At 42.6% G+C, this 10,970-nt stretch overlaps 1 protein-coding gene across 1 annotated transcript; it reads right to left on the bottom strand.

Annotated features, from left to right (window-relative positions):
- Positions 1-578: 578 nt before the first annotated feature.
- On the bottom strand, positions 579-2,873 carry LOC129596875 (uncharacterized). Its single transcript, XM_055494275.1, has 3 exons — positions 2,456-2,873; positions 1,414-1,860; positions 579-1,330 (listed from the first exon to the last, which is right to left on the bottom strand). Exons 2-3 carry the CDS (start codon positions 1,787-1,789, stop codon positions 1,155-1,157), a joined length of 552 nt encoding a protein of 183 aa, XP_055350250.1. The 5' UTR covers positions 1,790-1,860; positions 2,456-2,873; the 3' UTR covers positions 579-1,154.
- Between the last annotated feature and the right edge of the window lie 8,097 nt (positions 2,874-10,970).

Here is a 10,970-nt window from a genome sequence, read left to right as displayed (position 1 = left end):
TTCGTTTTATTGGATTGAAATAGTCGCATTCCAACGAAACGTGATATCGGCCAGGACTACGTGTTTCGCGCTCTTGGTTTTGAAACGCTCGGATCGCCCGGACCGGAAGTTGCCCGCACGATAACGGAATTCGGACAGATGATGAGACAGGAAACCGGCGAAAAACGAGTCAGAGAATATCTTCGCTAGGGGATTAGCATCGATATTCATCGAGGAAATGCGGCATCGAACTTGGGGACAGCGCCGATAGGGGCAAATTTAGACCAAATTTTCTCTGTGATTAGGCCGCCTCTGTCGATTGATGCTTAATGTGATCGTTTCTGAAGTTGTTGGGAAGTTTTTCTGTGAACAACCGTTTTATGTATATATGTAATAAAAGACGCTTCAGCACTAACTGGCTCGTTCCCGCGTTTATTGTTTTATAACCTGAGCTGTGCAATATCGTCTTACGCTTTCCTCTGTATGTTTTCAGGCATCCTTTGCAAGAATTTTATGTTAATTCGTCCATCCCAAATCATATTCACGTCGAACCAAATAAAGGACAAATAACCATTGAAAAAAAACGAAACTTCGCCATGTTATGGATTTAATCGATGTCCTTGCAAATGTTTGTTTTTCAATAAATCAGCACTGCAGCAGCGAGACTGATACAGTGGGGCACAATTTCTGTACAGCGGATACTACAATAGATACAGTTTGGGTACAGTGTTGGTACAGCGGGTACACGTAGGTTACAGTGGATACAATGTCGGTACAGTGGTCACACGTTGGGTACAGTGGATACAGATTGGGTACAGTGTCGGTACAGCGGGTACAAAGCAGATACAATGGATACAGATTGGGTACAGTGTCGGTACAGCAGGTACAAGGCAGATACAATGCAGATTGGGTACAGACCCGTACAGTGTCGGTACAGCGGGTACACGTAGGGTACAATGGATACAGATTGGGTACAGTGTCGGTACAGCGGTTACAAGGTAGATACAGATTGGGTACAGTGGGCACACTTAGGGTACAGTGGATACAGATTGGGTACAATGGCTACGCATAGGGTACAGTAGTTTATGGATATCACTGCAGTATCCAAGGATGCCCTAATCGTTTTCAACGCACTGGATACAATGCTATTGTATCGTATGGGAATTTGGGAAGTCCTAATAGAGGTACTCTATGAGCTTCTCCGGGCGGAGGTCGCGATGCACAATGTGGTGGTGTTGGAGATAGTCGAGTCCCGACAGCAAGCCAAGAAAATAGTGATAAACATCGGGAGCCTTGTAGCCGGTTTTGTAGTTTTCGTAAAAGTTCCCCATGTCTCGTTCCAGCGTATCGCCTGTAGAAAAAGCGCATTTCCATAATATTATGTTTACTGTCAAAGCTTAATCGTTTCGGTGGAAAAATGTCGGTCACCGTTACCATTGCAGCATTCCATGAAAATGCGTTTTTGATAACTCTTCAGCGCAGGGGCATAACTAACGTCCTGGAAGAAGTATTTAACAATGTTTGCGTGCTGCAATTCCCGAACAGCACGGAATTTCCTGGCATGGTATAACGCCACCGAGCTGGGTTGAACAGCGCGGGAACTCAGCGCGTGGGCAACAAATTTTGGTTGAACCTGAAAGATTTTTGCCGCGTACTTCTGCTTAGAAGTTTGATCCGGGGCTTTAAAGACGCCGGACCCCGTTCTTCCACGTCCCAGTAGATCGCACACTTCGAAGCACGACGGTGGTTTGAATTCGTCGATGCCCAAAAGGAATGCGACCTTAGTGCAGTTCTGTTTGCTCAGTTCCATTTTTACCTCTCCTTACAGCACAATTTGTTAGTGAAATCCAGTAAATCGTTGCCGAAAACAGCGATTGATACCTACAATAAATAAAGTAGGTGAATTTCTGCGTAGATTTTGAGTAGCGCGCAAGCGACAGTTGCGTAAAAAAATGTGACCTCAGGCCAGGGAAGCGTGTTGCATTATGATTGGTAAGCCAGAATTTTCAGATTTTTTTCCAGCTTAACCGTCTGCGTAACCGTTGAGCTATGACGTCAGAGCGTACCCGTTGTGCAAATCACATGCGAATAGAATAATCATAAGCGGAATGGTAGCACTGTTGGTATTTCATAGTGAGTTAACCGCGACTTCATCAATCTCGAATGTAACGGCACGTTGCTTTCGTTTTCCGCTCCACCAGAAAGTTGTGAGGCTTTCTTCTAAACTCGTATTTTTTAAATATTAGTTTTGTTTCTCGAGTATATTTGTATGTGCTTGAGGAATTACAGATTCGGAGCTCTAAAAGCAACACCGTGTTCGGCGTGTTATACTGTAAGTTAGCAAATGAATTACCCAGCAAATGCCAGTAACCCATAATATCGTGTGAAGTTTGTCATTTGAAACCCCTGCCAATTTTTAGATTACGGGACAAAACAGAACTGTGCAAATTAGCTTTTAAAAGATTGTGCTACTCACCGCTTATTATTAGTCAGAGTTCTGAGCAAAACTCTGTATCACGGGATTCACGGGAACACGAGGGTCTGAATATCAGATTGCTGTGTGCCCATGGCTTTGGAAGTGCGCTTGCGTCTATAACGCGTCAGATGCGACTTTTCGTGAAACCAGCACTATCACGCAATTACAGTTGGTGAAAATTCAGGGAGCTATTTCTTATCGACTAAGAAACATCAGGTAGATAATGTGGATTATGGACTACACACTAGATAGACAGGGGAAAAAACAAACGTTGCGCTGCATGGTGCGAGCGAAAAAGCTTTACCAGAACGTTATGCCCAATGTTATGGAAGTGCAGCTAACTTTAGTTAAAGAACTGCAAAAATTTTAACCGCTCTAAGCAAAGCTCTTCCGCAACCATACACGTTTTCTCGTTTATACATGCAGCTCTGCGCGGTTCGATGACGGTCGTGAGTGTGCCTATCTTTCATCAAATTTGAAAATCGTGTGTACTGTGTAAGAAACGTACGAGTATACAGAGTTGCACATTTTTCAAAGTGAGCACTCGACTGCCGGTTTTCTTCCACGCGGATAACGATCAGCGTGTGGTACTCTCATATTATTGTCAGTCAAAACAGCTTTGGCTTAGCAGCTGCTATAAACCAAACACTGTATAGTGCTAGTACTGTACAAATCCGTTAATATTTTTCTTTAATTATTTTACAGTGCACTCTCACGTACGCTATATGAGCCGGTTAACACCGTACAAGCTTGTCCGGTAATTTCTGCCGGTTCAAAACAGCGAAATACACAAATTTGCGTGTTACGCCAAATGTAGTGTAGTGGCAATCGCTATAGCGCAAACTTCGCGCTAAATATGTGCTATCTGTACCTTTACGACAGAAATTACCGGACGAGCTTGTACATGGCGCGCAGCGCCTTACTGCACCTTGCAAAATTTCGTTCAAAGTGCGAAAAAATAATATAGTGTTATCAGACCAGCGTGTGGAATTCTGATGACTTTACGGTCGGTCACTCGTGGGGCGCCAACCTCCTGGCCATGATGTAAAGCGCCATGTATTTGCCGCCGTTGTAGAAAAATTTCCACCTGATAAAAGGCAATGTTTGTTTTAGTTTATGCTAGAAATAGCAGATTTATCCATGATTCATCGTAACATTAATAAAAAGCCAGTAAAATATAAATTATGTTTCAAATATAAGATATTTTGTAAATAAAAAATAATATTTAGGCAGTATTTTGTAAATTTAAAATAATATTTTATTCGCCATGCACATATTTCATATATTTCTTTTTATATTTTTTATACGCTGCACGCCATGTACAGTGTTATTAAACCGGCTCATATATATATGTCATATGAGCCGTACGAATATTTTATTATAGCGTACGAATATTTTGCTGCCAAAATAATATTATTATTTAGGCAGCAAAATATTCTTATATTATAAATATTTAGAACGGTGACTGGCGGTACATTCAAGTACCTTCTTGGCAGATACTCAAAATACGAATTGTTTCCCATTTTTTCCATCACACTGCCTCTCCCGCTGCTAGTTTGCGCAGAATCTGTCTCGTTGTGACAGACGCGCTAGTGCGTAACGTATACGCGCAGATACGTCTGTAGCCGGCATGTTGTGGTAACAAAATTCCACAAACAGCAGAGAATTACAAGATTACCGGGTCAACAGACCCGTCTCTCGCTCTGCTCTGTCACAACACTTTCTCTTCCGAGCTTCTTTGTGTTTAAATTAAATTCACCGCCTGGGATTTCTCGATTATCTAATAGAGGCAGTGCACTGGATAATATCCTAAAATCGTCCCAATTTACTGTAACCATCAACACGATGTACCAATCCAATCGAGTAAAATAGCTATTCGGTATTTTCAAGTCATAAACGTTAAAACAAAATTATAAAAATTATCTGTACAGTCAAAGGGAATGATTTCGAGGTTGATGAGCGGTATCGACTATATGTACAGATGTATCTATCTGTATACAGTATATATACTATATCTGTAAATGTATATAATATATAGGGGGCAAAACTAAGCATATTCCACCGGTCCCCTGTTCTGCTGCCGCACCCGACTGGGGTATGACGCTGTGGCTGAACATGTCGCTTACGTACTGCGCTAGAGTTAACAATATATATTGCCGTAAAGTCACACTCCAGGCGGGGGACGGCAGCAGTACACTGGAACGGTGGAAGACGCCCCTTTTGCCACTTTAATATATATGCTATATCTGTATGTACAGCGTTTTATACAAACATGTATATACAAGTTTTATACAACACGAGTTTAGGATGCATCCTGTTAGCAGTTGGGGAATGGTTCTTTCAGAGCCGAGGCTTGAGAAAATCGGTTTATAAGAATGATGGAGAAGGTCGGTCCATAATCAGAGTTTTGGTGCACCTAAATGCATTAAATTCGAAAATTTTTGGAATTTTCTAACAGCCATAACTCCCGAACCGGATGTTGCGCGCACAAGCGGTTTTACACCAGTGTATACAAATTTTCTGGCTACAGAATGTCATAAACCGAAACAAAAATGTGTTAGGGAGTGCGCGAAAGTTTAAGTTTTCGCGCATGTACACGAATTTGGTACCATGTACCGGCCGACTCTCTTAATTTACTCGTTGTCAATCATATTAAACTCATTCGGGAGCGCGCAACGTTTATGCTCGATATTGACTGTGGAGTGTGAAGTCTGAAATTTGTTGCTCCCCTTGCTTTTATGCTCGCCGTGCTCTTCATAGCTTTCGAGAACAAACGAGTGAACTACAGGAAATAAAAACAAGATTCCAGTGTGTCAAACGGCAAACTGAATACACAACTCACACGACCTAACCGACGAAAATAATGCAAAATAGATAGCATGCGACCGAAAAAAGCTGAAAACACTAAAGTATTAATTTTGTTTTCCATATACTGTATGTATTGGATTACAATTATTTATTTCTTTGCAGTTCGCACATGCCAAATGAGCACAGGATCTAGTAAATCTCCATTTAATCGAAGAAACTAGAGTCGCTTTTTTGTCACTTATGGCTGTTGGCTACCTAGGACGTTGATCGTGGACTCTTGGTTGATTACGGAAAATCTCGCACATGGAAACATAAATGGCATCAATCTCCGGGAACAAGTCCTTTGACGATATTCTCTGATTGCTATCGTCGCAGAGTGAGCGTTATATCAAACTGATCAGCGGACAATATGTAGGGCAAGTTAATAGTGGCACATAACCATCAGCTATTTTGCTCACAATGACGTAGCTTTGCGCATACGTGATTTGAACGGTGTCTGTTGTTCCTCTGCGCCATAACCACTTCTCCCTAAATTTGAAAACAGATTTGAAAACGGGTTTATGGGGTGAACCAAGGTTACGATAATATCCATCCGCTGAGCAGTCACTTGCTAGCACTTACTACGAACAATATCTGCTACTTTGTAAATATGACAATTATGTTCTGCTGACAAGGCTAATCCCGTCGAAATTACCTGGTATATAATCCATTAGCCATTCCACGGTCGCGCCTAAATCGGTCTCGTGGAAAGTAACCTTGTAGTATCGTCCCAACAGCTGCTCCATTTTATTGCATAAAATTACGCTTCGGTGGTAGATCGTTGTGCCGCAGGAAGAATTCTTTGACAGCTACAGTTTGCAGGCCAGGGAAATTACCGAAGACCGTTATCTTGGCGGAGCATACTGTGCCATAGCCTCCCTGTCCGATTTTGGCGGTCCTGGGGTCGTACTCGTAGCTGCCAGAGCAGCCAAGGCTTTTGTGTACTTCAGGCAGCTTTAGTACCGAATTTCCCGGTTTACCGAGTGAAGAAGCAGACACGGCCGTTACCTACAAAATGATATTTTACCCTTCGTTCGAACGAACACCGCACCTAATGTTGATCTTCATAGGAAACTCACCTTATTTTCACAAACGGATGTTCCGACAACTTTTCTGCAGTTGAAGCATTCGTCCAAGAAATGCTTTGCAGAATCCAGAAACGGTTGCGAGTCTTCGCAGCCGTCTCGTCCGACATTCTCATAATAAAACGGTCTCTCGCCCCTGGCCAAGGCCGCCTTTATGTCCTCGATTTGTGTCAATCGGTCCAAGCCGCCCGTGTTCGCTCTGTTAACAAAATGCGGTTGGTGCACGTGCAACATCTCCAGAAGAACACATCCTAGCGCCCAGATATCACGGGAACGACCCAACACACCGAAAGCGCGCTCAAAATATTCTGGCGCCATGTACACTGTGGATTTGTCGCCCTGGTGAACGCCGTTCCTGCCGGCAGAAATCTGGTACAAGTGCACCAGTGAGCCGAAATCAGCAATTTTCGGCGTGCCGTCAATAGCTAATAGTATCGTCTGGTTTTTGAGAGCACGGTGGATAATGCCCCGCTGATGCAAATAATTTACACCGCTGAGGACATCATGATTGTATATCTCGGCGAATGTTGGCCTGTTGATAGCGTTGCTTTTTTTGCATTTAAAGTCTGAATCTTTTCGTGCACTGTCCCACCTAAGAATAATACCGTAATTAGGACTTTCTGCAATGCCTTTCTTACCTTGCAGTACTGCTTGCCTTTGCAGTGTTCCATGAAAATGCGAACATCGTTTTTCATTGTGGAGTACAAGTTTTCGATGTAAAAATATTGAAGCACGTTTTTGTGAGGATCTTCGTTGAATTTCAAAATGTCTCGGAACTCATCAGTCCTCCGCTTCAGATCCGGACCGTATTGCAAGTCGTACAGTTCCATGCGCTTAACAGCATAATGTCGGCCGGATATTTTGTCTTCTGTCCAAAATATGTGGCGGCACAGTCCGTGTTTACCCAGTCTGCTGTGCAGCCTATACTGAAAAGGCGGACTTATGTCGGTTATCCCCCAGCGCTGCATCAGCTCCTCGTACGCCGTCATATCGTTTCTATTCAACAAGTTGAGCGCCATGGTCACTCATAATTTAAGTTTGAAATCCATTCATAGTTCACAGACACATCCAGCTCATAATATCCTATAACCTGAATAGTAATCAAACTGGGCTAACCCCATATACATGCTGATCTTTTGCAAAACCCCGGTACCATATCTCCCACATCAACCAACAAGCACAAGATTAATCAGCAGGATGAAGGCAGTTTGCAACACAGTACTCCTGCCGTCCCGCGGAAATTTTCCGTTTTTCTCCTTACGAGAATTTTGCCCAATAAACTTCTATATACAGGGGTGCTACGCCAAGTTCGGGCAGTTACGAAAATTCCTCTGCTTTTACCAGTTAAGTCTAATATTTTGAATTTGTTCTTGCAAGATAGTTCTTGTCCTGGACCACCTTAGGTAATTTTGTTTCTATGCAAAAAGCTGATGTACAAGGAATGCGAGCCGAATTTCTAATTTCATTTTTTGTGCAAAAATCTCACTGCTTAGTACGAAATAATCATGTACCTTCAACAAAAATTTAAAAATTGGTGGACATTGAGAACTGTGAGGTGTGAGCTGTATTTTCTAAGGGTCCTTCCCTACCTTCAGTTTAAACAATAAAATCTTCCCTAATGGGATCGGTGCTCTAGGCAACCGCATTCCCCTGTAGGTACTTTTTAACATACAAGTCTATGGGAAATGCATCTTGTTCCGAGGTCACCTCGAGCACGGATGGCGTAAGTCCCCATTGCCAACCCTTGAACGACACCTTCTGGTCACTCAACAGTTTTCAAAATGGCTCGCGCAAGAATATTTGTTGGGACATTTTGAATCGGTCCAGTCATAAGCCCCCGAAAAACTACCTTCACCCCCGCCTCTTATATTCCGCCTGGCCCCTTGCTATCGAGTCGAATGATTGAAAATTTGACACTGTTAGATTCGCAAGAAAAAGTTACACTAGAAAAGTGAAGAAACGAAAACAAAATGGCGTACGGGAATATTTATAATTTATTTTACGCAGCTGCCCGAACTTGGCGTAGCACCACTGTATTTAAGAGAGTGCTTGATTGTTGTGTCGGGTTGGTAATTATCGAGCTGCAGTATGACTTATGTACCACTCACTAGTGCAGAACCCGTTCATGGTTTACCTCTAGGCGAATTGAACCCACAATAACAAGGCTAACTCATTACATAGCAATCTCACACTGTAAACAGCCAGTGCCGAGAAAATATTTAGCCATTATGGTTGTCACAACCGAACTGCAGCGGAAAATAAAAATAAAATAAATTATGATAAATAATAAGCAATATCGCTTAGATCAGCGGTGAACTGAGTCAACTCAACATCATATTATTGGCATATACAGAATACCTAATAGGTTATTAGCGGATCCACAAAGAAACTAAATTGTGTCGCCGATAGCTGTTTGAGTAACGTAGCATACCAAGTTAACTTACTTGTTATTCGTTCCCGATCTGTTGACCAGCTGAAGTTAATAAATCTTTCAACCTGGATTCCAACAAAACAAGAAGGCCATCTCTGGAGTGTTCAGCTTATGAACTGGTTTTTCTTGGAAATTCAATTTGAATAATTTCGGTGGACCAAATCTTTTGAGCCGGAGCATTGGTAGAAACGATGTTGGTGAGCGATATTTTTGACAGCAGTTCGGACATGCAAGAGCGAACTATTGGTCCGGATTGGTGTAATCCCAAAAGTTGAAGCTGCACCATTGATACACTACAGTGACCGGCTTTTTGTTTGCTACCGTACAGCATCCAACGCAGCGTTTCACATGTGGCGACAGGGGAATCCACATTTGGTGTGTTACCTGTTGAGGACCGTAAAACGCTTGAATGCATCCCAGTTCTAGCAGCCACAGCATTCTGAATGCGCCACCGGCAGAGAGCTTTACAGGTTAACGATTTACGAACAAAAACGCCGCAAAAACCTTTCTGCTAAAATCATGCAGAAAGGTTTATGCTCCATAAACCTTTACGCCGGATTGCATAAACAGTTCTGCCGGCGGCACTTTTGATACGTAAACCTTTACCTTTTGCCGAGCCATTTTTGGTGTTATAAAATACACAAAGCCGGCGGCTTTGTGTTGTGTGCCCGCAGGTTCATCAAGCTTCCGCCCTACTATATAAAGATTTATGCTAGACGACGGTGGCGTATAATAGTAAGTGGGTGTAGTCGGTGCGGACAATCAATTGCAGCTTAGAAAATGATCGAACACACCAAAATGCTGGTACATACTCGGGTAGTAGTGGAATCGCGCGCTCCAGGTTTGAAATTACTGCATTTATTAGACATTTCGTCCTACCTTTTTCGGCAACTTTTAGATTTTTGCGCTATACAAACTGACGTAGAAACAGTTAGCAAAACTAATAAATCGTAGAGAATCATGCTATGGTGACAATAAATAGAAAAAAGAAACTCTCGTAACCTCTAGGCTGCGGTAGCAGGGTTCCATCTTCGGTTTTGAATAACATGTACGCAACGGAAATTCAGACAAATTATAGTGGGAGGAGCCTTTCGCCGGAGTTTGTTTTTTGGGAATACGTCATGTACGGTGAAGTCGTTTTTCTGAAGTCGGGATAGTGAAGTAAACTGGTAACTTTCAAACAAACAGATTAGTTACAACCGAAGCGTGTTCAGTCACACAGGCAGATTAAATTTTTTTCGCATACCGGGATATTGCTTTGCGTTTGCGTTTGCTATGAAATCATCGTTGTATTTGACCTGCAACTCTATAATTCTATCATCGAAATAAAACCCGACCCGAGTATTGTATCCATGGTCTACCGACAGACAGCGCTGAGAATAGCGATGATGATGCTTGGAAATCAATAGCTTTAATCCGCTAAAATAAGAGCGGTTCACACTTGATTGAAGCGGTGATCCGTTGTAAATGATTTTGTCAATAAACGCCTGTATTAGGAAACGGCTCAGCGATCAGAAAGGTTCAGATGTGCTTGAATGGATCCTGTTCCTATACACCAGTAATCGCTCCTGGATTTGCATCTCAGTGCTAAGCTCTTACGCGTCTGTTTCAACTGTTAAAGCACTTTTCACTATTGCAAAATTTGTCTCTTAGATAACCAAATTAGACTGAACCTTAAAGCAATGCAGGTCTGCCTAGTTCTGATTGCGGCATTTTTCCCAACATTACTGGCTGTGGAACAACCGGGAACGCCCCAACGGAACGAAACCGAAGGCTTTGAGAAGGCCCCCAATGCAACCGACGAGAAATTGAGGTGTGCAAATATCAGAGACCAGCTTCTGGAAGCCAGCAAACAGGCCGCCGAAGAAACGGAAAATTCACTGATTCGCTACTACTTGCTTTCAAGGTACCATGAATATTTAAATGAATTTCTTCTGAGGTTTTCGATAATATTGAAAACTAGCAAAATAATTGTAAAATACATCGGTTCGCTCGCTTAGCGATTGGAGCGCAACTTGTGAAAATTAATTACCAATTTACCCTAGCTTGCAAGGGTTGCGTCTCAATTTTGATGGAAAAAGCTATTTGAGATACAGCAATTGTTCTCATGAGTTGGCTTGCGTATCGTGACGGTGGGCGTGGTCTCCGCGTA

Source organism: Paramacrobiotus metropolitanus, unplaced genomic scaffold (genome assembly GCF_019649055.1).
Source record: "Paramacrobiotus metropolitanus isolate TYO unplaced genomic scaffold, Prichtersi_v1.0 Parri_scaffold0000097, whole genome shotgun sequence".
In the NCBI taxonomy this organism is placed as follows: domain Eukaryota; kingdom Metazoa; phylum Tardigrada; class Eutardigrada; order Parachela; family Macrobiotidae; genus Paramacrobiotus; species Paramacrobiotus metropolitanus.
The sequence above is the reverse complement of the archived record's forward strand: the minus strand, read 5'-3'. Positions and strand labels throughout refer to the sequence as shown.

Excerpts from the sequence above, each read along its gene's own strand:
- LOC129596875 (XM_055494275.1), bottom strand. The coding sequence starts at position 1,789 with ATGGAACTGAGCAAACAGAACTGCACTAAGGTCGCATTCCTTTTGGGC. Across the intron at positions 1,331-1,413 it reads TTTCATGGAATGCTGCAATG|GCGATACGCTGGAACGAGAC; the intron begins GTAACGGTGACC and ends CTTTTTCTACAG.